The sequence below is a fragment of the Poecilia mexicana genome, unplaced genomic scaffold (assembly GCF_051168715.1).
Source record: "Poecilia mexicana isolate PSO_F unplaced genomic scaffold, ASM5116871v1 scaffold_17, whole genome shotgun sequence".
Lineage (NCBI taxonomy): Eukaryota > Metazoa > Chordata > Actinopteri > Cyprinodontiformes > Poeciliidae > Poecilia > Poecilia mexicana.
Window position 1 is genome coordinate 11,098,343 of NW_028263386.1, and position 14,270 is coordinate 11,112,612.

General features: G+C 36.8%; 1 protein-coding gene across 4 annotated transcripts; it reads right to left on the reverse strand.

The window, feature by feature from the left end:
• Nucleotides 1-228: 228 nt before the first annotated feature.
• LOC106905884 (uncharacterized) lies at nucleotides 229-11,388 on the reverse strand. 4 transcript variants are annotated; one of them, XM_088014532.1, is made up of 25 exons: nucleotides 11,199-11,388; nucleotides 9,572-9,702; nucleotides 8,544-8,708; nucleotides 8,265-8,402; nucleotides 7,629-7,780; nucleotides 6,917-7,020; nucleotides 6,624-6,813; nucleotides 6,312-6,437; nucleotides 5,732-5,875; nucleotides 5,466-5,601; nucleotides 5,044-5,194; nucleotides 4,337-4,473; nucleotides 4,056-4,167; nucleotides 3,891-3,954; nucleotides 3,579-3,782; nucleotides 3,047-3,192; nucleotides 2,546-2,664; nucleotides 2,327-2,448; nucleotides 2,145-2,242; nucleotides 1,937-2,073; nucleotides 1,591-1,715; nucleotides 1,356-1,501; nucleotides 1,128-1,230; nucleotides 903-1,039; nucleotides 229-805 (listed from the first exon to the last, which is right to left on the reverse strand). In XM_088014532.1, the coding sequence occupies exons 2-25, from the start codon at nucleotides 9,699-9,701 to the stop codon at nucleotides 691-693; spliced, it is 3,201 nt and encodes a 1,066-aa protein (XP_087870658.1). In that variant the 5' UTR covers nucleotide 9,702; nucleotides 11,199-11,388; the 3' UTR covers nucleotides 229-690. The 4 variants fall into 4 exon arrangements, with proteins under 4 accessions (XP_087870658.1, XP_087870661.1, XP_087870659.1 ...); XM_088014535.1 differs by lacking the exon at nucleotides 11,199-11,388 and adding an exon at nucleotides 11,157-11,175; XM_088014533.1 differs by lacking the exon at nucleotides 11,199-11,388 and adding an exon at nucleotides 10,356-10,459.
• Nucleotides 11,389-14,270: the final 2,882 nt, after the last annotated feature.

Below are 14,270 nucleotides of genomic sequence, written 5' to 3' on the forward strand. Positions count from 1 at the left end.
GTATAATAAAGATTCGATGCTTACTTAACGTTGTGATGCCATGAGGCCAAATTGATAGTCAAGATACTTGACTGATGTATGAATAACTCCAATAAGCTATGTAAAACAGTCACAAGTTAGAAAAATGGCCCCATCTCTGTATCAAATAAGGCCACACACACACTTTAATTTCATATAAACTGTCAAGACACAGTTTAATTTCATGTAAGCTCTCAAGACAAGAGTCAGTTATAATGTACCAAAAATTCAACCACTTGCTTTATTTAGAAACCAGACAAAACATGCTGTTTCAACTTCTGTTTCCTCAAAAGGCCTTTAAAAACGCTGTAAATAAAGGACAATATGCAAAAAGGAAAATGCTGATGAATAAAACAAAAAATTCCAAGCCTTAGTTTTTTTTAAAACAATGTACAAAATGTAAGAATGTGAAAGACAAGCAAAAGACTTAACAATTTGTCTTTAACAAGATGTCAAATAGAATTTCAAATGCTATACAAAAGAAATCACATGCTAACTTGATTAGTAACAAATTAATACCATTCAGATAACTAAGTTAAACATGTATCATAATAGCAAAGCAAGTTAACTATACATAAAAAATAAGCTATTTTCTAACCAACATCATCTAAAAGGTCAGTGTGGATATTTGAAGGAAAAAAAACAAAAACAAAACAATGTTCCCAAGAAGATTCACTGAATTTGTTGAGATCTGTAATCCATCACCATTTTCTTCATGTTCCAGTCTGACATCAAGTCATTCATTTCAAGCTCATTTCCTGGTCCAGCCAGTGGATCATGATCGTGTCTGAAAGAGAGGGACAGCGTCACGATTAGAGCATCCCGGTTAAATATAACTCAGCAGCTTCAAATTTCAGTTAACAAAAACAGATGCAGAAGCTTACTGTTTGAGATGCTTCTCGATGGCTTTGCGTTCATACACAGTGCCATAAACTGTTTTCACAGGATCAACAAACATCTTCTTGGTCAGAGGACAGAGCAGGTGTTGGGGAACAAACTGTGGCACAGAATCCACCAGTTTCTTCAGGAAAAACAAAGACACATAAATATGTTAAATTTATCCATGGACTATTACACCACCAAGACTGTAAATACACCCATTGATCCACCTTTTCCATATCATCCAAAGACTTCCCTGCATGCTCCTCCGTGTGCCTCTTGGCTTCTTGTTCGTACATCTCACGGCTCGTCAAGAATTCCTCAGCCAAAATGCTTAAAAAAATAATAATGGATCAATGAAGTTTCATATTTATAGGTCTTTTGGAGAAGCAGAAGTTGAAGCATGTGGATTTTATATTCAGATAGATGACCATCTGAAACACTAAAATATTCCTCACCTATCCAGGGGATCATCTGGCTCAGGAATGATGAGCAGCCCATACACGGCATCAAAAATCTCTTTCATTGTGATGTGTGCATTGTAGTTTCGGTCGAATATGTTGTGGCAGATCCGGCCCACACTGTTAACATTGCAGTGGTACACCTGTCATGATGTTAAGAATTCTAACTACATAACATGAAGTTACATATACTTGGCAAGACATTTAATGCTTCCACAAAGTCTTAGGATACGTTTGTGACAAAACGAAGGACTGGAGGTTTCACTGGGTAGTCGGGTCCAAACTGACAGTACAGCTCAAACACGCCCGACTGGTATGGTGTGTCAGGAGGGCCCTGCATGAGAATCCTCCAGAATGCTGAAAAGATGAGGAACTTAGCACAGATGTAATAAAAAACATTTTTAAACAGAGAAATTATTTATTATTCATCATAATCTGTTATGTGGTTCATAGATTTACTATCTAGTTTTTTTTTTTTTACAAATCACCGTTTCATTTATGGCACAATTATTGGTCACTTTTAAAAAGTTAACCTGTAAAAATTTTAAAAAGGAAGAAAAAAATAAAAATAAACTTACTGAAATCAGACTCTGATGGAAAGACTCTAAAGAAGGGATGTGGGTCACAGTGCAGACTTCTGAGTTCCTCCAGGATCCGTTTTTCCTTTTCCATGAATCGTCCATCCTTTGACTCACGAATCTTCTTTTTGAGGGTACTGATTAAGAAAAAAGGGGCTTGAATTGTCCATTTATTCACCATAGCTAGAAAAGTGATGATGTCTCCTACCTTTCAGTCAGGGTCACTCTGCCATTTATCTGACTTGGCAGGAATGTCTCTGGATATTCATCATACCCATGAACAGCAAAGAGGCCCATTAATCCAGACTAGATGGAATGAAAATAAATTCATCATAAAGCCACAGTGATTCATTCATCTCAACTAAACGCAGACAAACAGCCAGGACAGACCTCAGAGATGGAAGATGCATCAAGTTTTTTCTTGGGTTTCCTTTGCTCCAAGGACAGAACTGTCTCAATTTCAAAGAGTTTGAGGCCATCTTTGGTTGTCTGTGGCTTGAAACAACAACCACCTGGAACAGAAAGAAATTAGAGGAAGTAAAGAAAAGCTTCAAAACATGTTTACCTACTGTGAAAAAAAACTGGCAAATAGATTCAATAAAAATAAACCTGTTGCATTGCTGATCCCATGCACCATGTTGTTCTCCACATTTCCCAGGAGGATCGAATCAACAGTGATGTCAGATTTGAGCAGTTTCACTGTCACAGCTACAGGCTCTGTCTGGGATCTTAAAAAAGGTATAATTTGTTGCATCTCAACAGACAAGTGGAGGACAAACCATTTGTTAGGCCATACAGTTAAACTCAAATTTAAGCTCGACACTCAGGAGGAGGACGGCAAATGTCACGGTCGGACAGCAGTGACGACAGAAAAAAAGAAAATCTTGTAAAAGTGCACATCAGCGTGACCCCACACAGAGTAAAGAGCTTGTGGAATCCAAACAACCCCATTTCTTAAGACTGCAGAAGGGTTAAGGATGTGCATACACCCTGTGCAAACTGATTATATGCAGTGAAAGACCATGTTAAATTCTTCAAGCTTAATATACGATTTTCCTAATCAACAGAAGAAGTGATTAAAATGTGAAGTGAAGCAGAAGGAGATTTTACCCAGAGTCATTTCCATCGGTGAGGCATATGATGCGAAGTCTACAATCTGGGAATCTCTCCTTGACTTTTTCAAGCTCCCGAGCTCCTCGCCGCAGCGCATCGTACAGGAGAGTACAGCCACTTGCCTTCAAGTCACGCAAATGTTCCTACAAATGTGGAAGAGCATGATAAAAACTAAGTCCTGTTATGTAGCAGCTGTTGCAGGGATTAAACACTGACTTAAGTCATCCCTAATTTTTATGCAGTTTTCTTTTCAGTCAAACCCTACACAATGTAGTGTGCATGTGTTCTTATAAAGACAAAAATGCATGAATGCAAGAGTAATATGCACGTGGCTGTCTCTGCAGCCCCAGGTTATCAGACAGCTCTTGTCTGGGAACTGCCTTAAAGGTGTAAACATACATTTCACCTCTGAAATCATCCCTGCATTAATTTGAGAAACTGAAATAAATTGTCTTTGACCAACTATGGCTTTTAAAATGTAAAATTATAACGCATTTAAAAATCATCTTTACTTCAACAAAGTGTGTACCTTGAACTTTTCCAGATTTTCAGTGAATGTATGGAGGGTCTTCACAAAGGAATCAAACTTCACAAGCCCAATGACATGATGGAAATCATAGGCCATGCTCCTGGTGGCGAAGTTGTCAAAAAGCTCTTTCACAGCATTGATTTTCTTTATTTCTGCATTTTCATAGCACTCTTCTTCCATGGAGGAACTGGTATCCATCAGTACCTGATGAAAACAAGTCAACATTAATTAATTTATGTCTGGAAAACTAATGCTACTTTATTCTGAGTTATTTTAGGATTAGAAAAAAATAAAAGTATTTTCACATATTACCAGTATTGCTTCTTTTGGAGTCCTGGTAGTGACAAATGTTTGATCATCTCTGTGGTCACCAGTCCTACATCACATAAAAACAAACAAAAAAAACAAAAAAACTTTGATTTTATTTTGTACTGTTCTTATGGCATACACATTTATTGTATAAACTTATGCACGTACTTGGCAGCCAAAATATTCAGATCCACTAATTTTACTTTTCCGTCCAGGCAATCATGCACATTGATCATATCAGGGGATCCTTTGTCCTTGTAGAGATAAACCCCGAGGTTGTCTGGTTAAAAAGAAGAAAAGAACAAATAGCCTCATAAAAAAATAGTTCTTTAAAAGATAAAAAAAACTCAGCACACCAGAGATAAAGGCAAATATAGAGTGGATATTTTGTCCCTTTTAATATCATGCATGTTGGACTGAAACAACTGCATGTTCACATTATGATCAACCTTCGCTCAGCATAACGAGGGAACACCGAGTTGATCCCAGATCCTTCAGCTGCAGAGGTGGAGTCACATTGAGGCAAGTGAAAGCTTTTAGTCCTTCCACCATACTTCCAAAGGTCCACTCAACATTAACCTGAAAGCTAAAACAAACAAACATAAAGCTGCAGAGCTTGGTAAACTAGTATAATTCAAAGCTTTTGTTTATTGTAAACCTTTCTAATCACTAAATAACTTTGTTTGTAATAAAAACCTTGAGGGATCTATTCAATGTGGGTCTTTTTATGGTGGTTGGCTAGCAATGTAAAATTTCACCAACAGGTGGCACTGTATTATTTCATGTTTTACCTGTAAAACAAATCTTGACCCTTTGCATTTTGCTCCAAGTGACCAAAATATTTAATAAATGTGCTTATAAATTCCTATTTTGGCGTCTTTCAAGGTTTTCAAAAGTGGTGGATTTTCTATACTTGTTTAATATATTAGGATATTTTGGACTCATGTTTACATGACATTTTGAAGATCTATTAAATATGTTTAAAATGTTGAAGTCTTTGAAAAAGAAGATGCAGGTCAAGTATCAGGCACACTAGAAAGCAACCCTATTGTAAAAAAAATCTAACACACACACTTCAGTCCAAGATTAACAATTGTTTTTAAAGAACACAAGCATTATTCAATTCTAAGAGAAATATTAGTTTGAGGATACGTACTTGTGACCAGACACCTTGTCATGATGAATCCAGAGAGGATATGACCGGACAGAGCGAGGGATGCTGAGAAGTATCTTCTCCACATCAGCGGCTCTCTGGAGGGAACATTCTCCCAACGGCTCTTCGGTGCAATTTGGGATTTTAATGCCATCTAATTTAAAGGGCACAATTCGAAATTTGTGCAATATTAAACTAAACCAAGAACAACACACATAGAAGAAATGGCACTGGTTATGGGTTCAACTTAGTAGGCTTTAACACCACTACTGTTAGAACATTACCATAATATAAAACTCTGGAAGCTAGTTAAAAATTGAACGAACAGCCTAACAAGTTTCAAAATAAAACTGCAGAAAGTGAGAAATCGTGAATGTATGTGGTCCACGAGTAATCAAATTTAAGCGTAAGCTTAAAAAAAATACCCTTGATTTTGTCAAGAACATCAGCTCTTTCAAAGACAGTTGGCACTCCGGGAACTCTGACTGGCTCACAGAAATGGTTACCGTCTTCGGACACAAGATTGATCGGAGCAAAGTCTTCATGCTCAGTCGTCTGGTCCTGTTGACGTGGAAGAAAGTTTTAATAAATGACACTGGCTAAAATTCATATAAAACTTTACAGAAAGTAAAGATAGGCGGTCATGGACGGTGGCAATTAAAAATATAAATAAATAAAAGAATTTCATTACTTTTGCTTTGTTGATGAGGTGTGCCCAGCAGTACAAGGAGTTCTCAAAAACATCCTGGTCCTCGATGGTTTTTTCCCCTCGCTGTGATCCTTGCTTGGGTAAAAGCTCTCTGAAGAGCATGTACAAGCCCTCAACAACGGCAATCTGCAGGAAATCAGTTAGCACAACGTCATAGCTACTGTTACAACATCAAAACACAGTGAACTAGTTAAGATGAAAAAAATATAACTTCTATGAATAAGGGCTATCACTTTGCCATTTGGCAACTGCAGATACCCCTTATTACCAGGGTGGGTCAGAGGGGGTAACATTTGCTAATCGAGAGACGTGATAAACACTTGGAGATCAGGAATTGAAAGGATGACCTAAAAGGGGCTTCATATAGGCTCCAAATGCCCAGGAGAAATTGCTCATTGTGTAGAAATACTCATGAATCCAACAATTTGAATGTGTACGTGCTAAGCACTATTGCAGAAAAATAAGACCAAAATGGATTCCTAAATTCAATATACACAATGACTAAATAGTCAAATTAATAGTTCAGAATGAATACCTTCAATATTTACAAAGACAGACTTGCCTTCTGGTTTCTGGTCACTCTCTCATTTCTGCACAGCTGATGCAAGCTCTGGACGAGGGCGTTACATCCAGTCAGTTTTCTTACGTAGGCAAGCAACATTTTGCGGGGTACGTCTGTATGCTCTGCCTGAAATCCCGTAGAAATAGATATTTTAGAAAAACTCTTAGGACAATTGAGAACCACAATTACTTTCAGAAACTATTAAAAAAAAAAAAAGAAAGAAAAGGTTTTAAGTGAACAGGACAAAAAAAGAAGCTTATCTGACTGTTAAGTCTGCTGGCGAATAAAAGACAATAGAAAGACAGTACTTACAATAGCATAAAGAGATGAGAAGAATACACTGATTCCTTTCAGGGTTTGGGACACTGAAGGCACAACATTGTTGAAGTAGAACATGTCATCACATGGAGTTTCTTCAGAAAAAGACGACAAACTGAAGGAAACTGTTGAGCCTTCCAAAATTCCACACTTCTTCAGTGTGTCGCTGATGGAGTATTTCCCTCTGAGGACAAAAATTACAACAAAAAAGAAGTGACAGCGCTGAGGACTATCTGTGAAAATAAGAGTTCAGTACAGTAGGAACACACATCATTGTGTAGATTTACTTCTGATGAAGGACATGTCCTGGGATGCCACTTGTCTTTGATAATTTTTGTCTCAGGGTTGCCATTGTGTCACTTTCCAAGTCCACACAAACTTCAAAGTATCCCTTGAAAACAGAAAGTCAACCAGCATTCAAAAAAAAATTATAAATGCTCTCCATATTTTCATTCCAAAAACTAATATTGCCATATCTACAAGATATTCTAAATTAAATAGTTCTTTACCAGTGTGCTTCCAGAAGGAAGATTTAAAATTTCGGTATTAAAAAAAAAATAAAAAATGATTTTTTATTATTTTTTTTTTTACACATTACACATACAAAATGTGTAATATAAATATTACACATTTTGTGGGATGCCTACAGCTCATTGAGGTTGTGAGAAAATTTGATACTCGGCAGATAAAACAGGAAGGCTGAACAGAGCTACTCGATTTAATCCCTTGAGATTTCAATCCATGCTGGACTTGCAAATGTTGGTAGACTTTTAGAAATCCTAGCTAAAGCAAAGATCCACATTGTCTAGGAATGCACAGACTGACTATTTTGGTAGTGCTAGTCACATTCAGCTGAAACATAAGATGGTAAAGACTAATAAGAGTTCCTTTGGGGAAATCATCAACAAAAGCTTTACCGACAAACACTTAAGACTGAAAATTGGCCGCAATATTCTGACTCCCGCATCTCTAACAGTAAGCACCAAGGATCAGCTCTACCTTGAGCATGACGTGGCATCGAATGACTTCTGTCCCATTCGCTTCATAGGGCTTTTGCTTTGCCATTTTAGGAGCCTGCCTTAGGTTTTCCTTTGAAGTGAAAATGGCATAGACTGTGTCACCAGTTTGGATATGTCTCTCTTTCAAAGACCCTGGAAAATAAACAATTCATAGTTAAACTGTTGAGCATGGTTCTGTATCAAACAAGTGTTGAACATTTTTAATTCAAACATAAGATAGGAAAATGGACAGTAACCTGTGATACTGTACATAGATGCATACAACTAAGCCTCTGTAAAAAGTATATCTTTGTCCATCTTAGCCCAAATCTCTGTAGTCAAATATCATTTTTAAAATAGCTATCTTAAAAATAAGCAAGTATGTTAGCAAGTGCTGCCTTAATTCACAAATGCTGTAGATGGGGAAAGAATGAAACAAAGAGAAGGGAAATAAACCAAGCTCTCTTGAATATTTTTTTACTACTAGTTCAAAGTTCAGTGCCATCTGTGTCCCAAATCTGTTTCTTCTTCTCAATCTTTAGCAACAACGTTGGCTTGTTTTATGTTCTAGTAAACAGGTAAAATGCCTTCTAATACCAAAACTATCTTTATACAAAAAGAGTTTATATCAACTCACAAGTATTGAAGAAGGGATCATCTGTCAGGGGCATCCCATCGATGGTATATAAGCAGACCCCTTGGGTGTTGGCAACTTTTTCAAGGTAAGAGATCCGTAACATCAGATCTTCGACAGTGTTTTGTCCAGGGTCCATATCTGTAACATTCACATTTGTGGTCTAAGTTTCACATAGGGGCTAGTATTTGCTATGTTCATAACTAATTGTACTAGTTTAATATTCGTTTTTAAGTTTAGAGCATTCAAAGTAATGATAAAATTGTCCCATTTCTCCCCTACCTTTAATCTGTTTCCGTTCGGGGCATTTGGGATATGTGTACCACAGACTAAATGAGTTTGAAGTCTTCAGTGGTGTCACAGTTTGGACCCGTCGCTGGGAAGCACTTAGTTTTTGGATAAAGGTTCTCATGTTGTTAAAACGATTCTTTTCCACATGACTTAAACCTGAGAAAAAAATAGAACAAATTAACATGCAAATAATGCCAAACCTTTTTACCGTCTTTACATTTATCATGTTAAAAATAATGCTCCAGTGTCATTGACCTTATGTGATATACAACCACAAAGTAGTGATAACGTGCAAAATGTTTGAGATTTAATCCCAGTGGTAACTGCTCTGTAAGGACTAAGATGTTTGTTAAGGAACACAAATCAACAAGCTGCATCATGAAGACCAGCGAACACAACTGATGCATCAGGGAGAATTTCTTTATAGGAGTTTTAAAGTTATAACTCACATCAATCCATAATCTAAAAATGAGGTAAAATTTTTAGATTGTCTACCAACACACAGCTTAACTGAGAAGCTGAGCAGGGACAGCATTAATCACAAGGCAATCTGCAGCTCAGACAGGACAATTTGTTAAAAAATATTCAAAATCCAATTCAAAAATACTTTCTTGATCCCAAAGTTAAATTAAATATGGAGAGGCAAGAAGAAAGTCATCCTGTGTTACTATATTTTGCCTTGGTCAAAGACATGGAATGAAGGTAAAACAGATTCAAGTTTGTGTTTTTAACAGGACAAAATTTAATATGTTTAAGAGGTGTGAATATTTTTATAAAGCACTATAAAGACCAATATCACAATGGCAGAAGTTAACATTTCTACAATTTGCATATGAACTGAATCTGCGTTTGTTGTGAAATTACCTTTGGTGTGAATTAGCACTGCAGAAACAAACTCGATTGAATGCCATGAGCAATTTACAATCTTCAACTCCACATAAAACATATACTTGCTTTGCAAACCCAGAAACATTTGCTTTGCAAATGATTCATATTTATGCCGTATTCAGAACACTCACCAAGGCTGTACAAATCCTCATCAGTCACTCCATCAAGGAAGTCTTGTTCATCTTTCACACCCATTTGCAGAAACTGGTTGTAGTAGGACTCCAGTCTGTACTGCTGAAGCAAATTAAATATTGCATCCATCCTTAAGAAATAAGCAAAGGATATTAAGTTATTATTGTATAAAAAATAGAGCATTGATTCTAGAATAAGATTCTCAAAAATCTCGGATTCCCAGTCTTGTCAAACTTGCACAGTTTGTGCAGAGTTAAGACATCAGTCGGGTAATCAGAAGTCAATCTGATTATAATATATATTGCCAATATAATTTTAAAAATATTAGATATTTTCCTATGAAATTATGCAACTAACAATTTTGCTTCATATAAAGTTTCCAAAAACAGTGAAATAAAACATTTACATCAAACCCTGAAACAACAAGGCAGGTTAGCTTTCAATTTGCTGGTATGGTAGAAGGCTAACACAAACCGGCCTAGTTTACATTAAATATAACAAACGCTTTTTTAAATTTCTGAAACAAATTAAACACGTTCAATATCTTCTGTAACATCGAGTGTATATATAGCTTTTCAAATAGTTCAAATGTCGACATGGCAAATTCCTCCACGTGTTAGCATTGCTTCCACCAATTAGCAGTCCAAGGTAGCTACGTATCCACATTGTAACTCGGTGTAAGACCTACACAAATAAGCATAAACTTCTAAATACGTCTCATTTTCTAAAATTAAAACGCTCTGGAGAAAAAAAAAAAAAGAAAACAGCAAACTATCTGCTTACCTTTCGCCTCTTACTCTGGCGTTTCAAATCTGCCAACGACAGAGTAAGAAAAGTGCCTATTGGCTGTTCAATAAGACGCTTAATTTGAATAATTGGTCATTTGCAGGATAGAGGGCTGCCAATGTGTGAATAATAATAATAATAATAATAAAAACAATAATAATAATAATGCAAAAATCCCTGAAACTACGAATTAACTATTTTCTATTGTAGTTTATTTTACTTTCTAAATTTACAACATCATCCTTTATTCTGGTAACTTTGGGTGCATCCTTTACTCTCTGCCTGGGAGGAACTGATCGCCAGGGGGTGAAAGAGGATTAAGGTGGAGCGAGATCAGAAACAGAACGGCCCGAGATCATTGGATAATCAATTTCAAGTATGAAAACACTGGGGATACGCACATAAAATCATTAAATAGCGATAAAGTAAATTATATTTTTAAAGAAATTTGAAAGAAATTTCTTTCAAAACACTTTTTTACCGGTAAGAGTAAAAAAGTGTTTGGTGAATACTTGGCAGACACGGAAATGTCCGTGATTTTATGAAGAGTGCGAGTCTCAACCTGATATAATGTGAAACTGTAAATTCTTTATCTTATCCTTGAAAGCTAGGGATCAGACTAAGTAACAGTATATCAACAGAGCACTGGCTCATTTCATTTTAAGGAATGTCGGGGTAGCTGCAAGCGTTAGCTCCTTTAAATTGCTTTTGTTTTTGTGAGTACTCTATTTACGTCTTAAGGGGGAAAAAACATAAGCTTATTTAGGCAAATATTATATAGGAATATTATTCACTCACCGTTTTAAATGCTAAAAAGGAGAATCAAACAGAGAATCATACCTTGTGTATGTGTCCACAACAACAGCTGTTTTCACTTAGTGTCAACTGACGAAGAAAACGAAACCTAAAAAGAGACACCACTACATGGAATAAAGAGATCCAAAATGGAGTTCACGCAAAGTGGATAAAAATAAATTCGTAATAAGCTTGTCGATGTTGATCTTCGTTTTTCTACTTCATTTTTTTCGTACTTGTATTTTGTTTTGAAAAGCACACAAAGTGAAACTCACCCCCCACCCCCACAACATTTTTTTTTTTTCTCTGCGAATTTTGACATTTTTGTGCAAGGCCTCTTCGGTCAAACGGTTGCCGCAGTCCAGTTCAGGTGTAAAAGCAAAGCGTCCCGTCTCTGCATCCCTCCCCACCTGTTCATTGTGATATTTATAGAGACAAATCACAAATATTGAGAAGTTAAAAAGAGCAAGACAGGCATATTTTTCTGTCGTTATCCAAAAAATGACAGATGATGACAGAAATCCTTATCTGCTACTCTGCAAAGGCTTACAGAGCTTTCATCACATGTTCTTCTACAAACCTGAAAAAACCAGTCCAATATGGTTGAATGTTAGAGGATGACACAACTGAGAATTCATCCATGCATTCATTATCCACTTATTCTTGCAGTGTCACAGGATTGCTGCTGGTGCCCATCTCCAATGGTCATGAGGAGAGAGGCAGAGTACGCCTTGATGTGGTTGCTCTTCTGTGCAATTCTACATGAAAAAAAAAAAAAAAAAAAAAAAATATATATATATATATATATATATATATATATATATATATATATATATATATATATATATATATATATAAGTCCACGGACGTTAAGACTCGGAAGCTACTAACCATGCATGGAGGGTTCCACCCCAAATCCAGCACCCTGAGACTGTACACAAGCCGTAAGGAAGGAGGCAGAGGACTAGTGAGTGTGAGAGCCACTGTCCAGGATGAAACATCCAAGATCCATAAATACATCAAGGACAAAGCCTCAATGGACGATGTGCTCAGCGAATGTCTCAGACAATGGGGAACAGAGGACGAGGTGCTGGAGGAACCATCATGGGAAGACAAGCCCCTACATGGGATGTACCACCGACAAATAACTGAAGTGGCTGATATCAGGAAATCCTACCAATGGCTGGAGAAAGCTGGACTCAAGGACAGCACGGAGGCCCTCATCCTGGCCGCCCAGGAACAGGCCCTAAACACCAGAGCAATAGAGGCTCAGATCTACCACACCAGACAAGACCCAAGGTGTAGGTTGTGCAAAGAGGCCTCTGAGACAGTCCAGCACATAACAGCAGGGTGCAAGATGCTGGCAGGGAAAGCGTACATGGAACGACATAACCAAGTGGCGGGCATAGTGTACAGGAACATCTGTGCCGAATATGGACTGGAAGCCCCGAGGTCAAAGTGGGGAACACCCCCAAAGGTGGTGGAGAATTACCGAGCTAAGATCCTGTGGGACTTCCAGATCCAGACAGACAAGATGGTAATGGCGAACCAACCGGACATTGTGGTGGTGGATAAAGAACAGAGGAAAGCCGTTGTGGTGGATGTAGCAATACCAAGTGACCACAACATCAGGAAAAAGGAGCATGAGAAACTGGAGAAATACCAGGGCCTCAGAGAGGAACTGGAGAAGGCCTGGAAGGTGAAGACCACAGTGGTGCCTGTGGTCATCGGGGCCCTCGGGGCAGTCACCCCCAAACTGGAGCAGTGGCTCAAACAGATCCCAGGAACAACATCAGACATCTCAGTCCAGAAATGTGCAGTTCTAGGCACAGCCAAGATACTGCGCAGAACCCTCAAGCTCCCAGGCCTCTGGTAGAGGACCTGAGCTCAGAGGATGAAAGAGAGACCACCCACGGAGGGTGAGAAGGGAAAATTTTTATTTATATATATATATATATATATATATATATATATATATATATATATATATATATATATATATATATATATATTATATATATATATATATATATATATATATATATATATATATATATATATATATATATATATATATATATATATATATATATATATATATATAAAAATAAAAATTATATATATATATATATATATATATATATATATATATATATATATATATATATATATATATATATATATATATATATATATATATATATATATATATATATATATATATATAACTTCCAGCACAGTCTGGGCTTTCTGTCTTTGACTTGGATTGTCTCGAGTAGATCTTTTACTGGGCCAATCAGTGAAGAGAAAGACAGGTTGTGAACGATGACATCAATTTTCTGTGCTGTTTTAGGATTGTAGTCTATGACAGCAGAGGAAGCGAACAAAGTTATTCAGTCTTTGTTGGCCATGCTTCCTTCCAAATACTCAATTATCATTAAAAGTGTGTTTATCAGCCCTTCTGTCTTTGCAGTGGAGGATGTTTGTTTACAGAGCAGCCAATTTCCAGTAAGATTCATAGCGTTTAACTGTCGCATTACATATGTCATGAGCAAACTTTAGAAATTGGGTAAAATTTAAAACCTCAACCCAGTCCAAGTCTCCAAGAAGAAATCGTTTCTCAGTATGAAGCAAATAGCATAGGGCAAAGGGCTGGTTTGGACTATATTAGTCCATATCAGGACATTTCAGGAAACTATGTAACGCCTTTTCACTTTTCCAGCCTAAAACAACACATCTTGAGTATCTTCAAGAGCTGAAATCAACATGCTTCAAATATATGACATCCACACCTTTAAAAATTTTTTAGCCGTTTCCTCTGAAATTGTGCAAAAATCTATAGCAAAGCCAGCTAGTAAGATGTGAATTTATCTACTTTAATTGTCCTACTGCAGGTCCCTTCATAATGTACTCTTAGAACTGGTTTAGCTCTTGTAAAAACAACTTTTTTTGAAGGGTGCAGCTCAGCATCTTCAAAGCCATATGCATATGAGTGCATATGGCTTTAGGTTGTTATTTTTTCATGTGAATGCTAAACAGCAGCTGTCAAATTTCCTCATAAAATGAAGAGAACAAATTAAGTTGATACATAGTTTTCCTAATTTAGTTATTCACTAA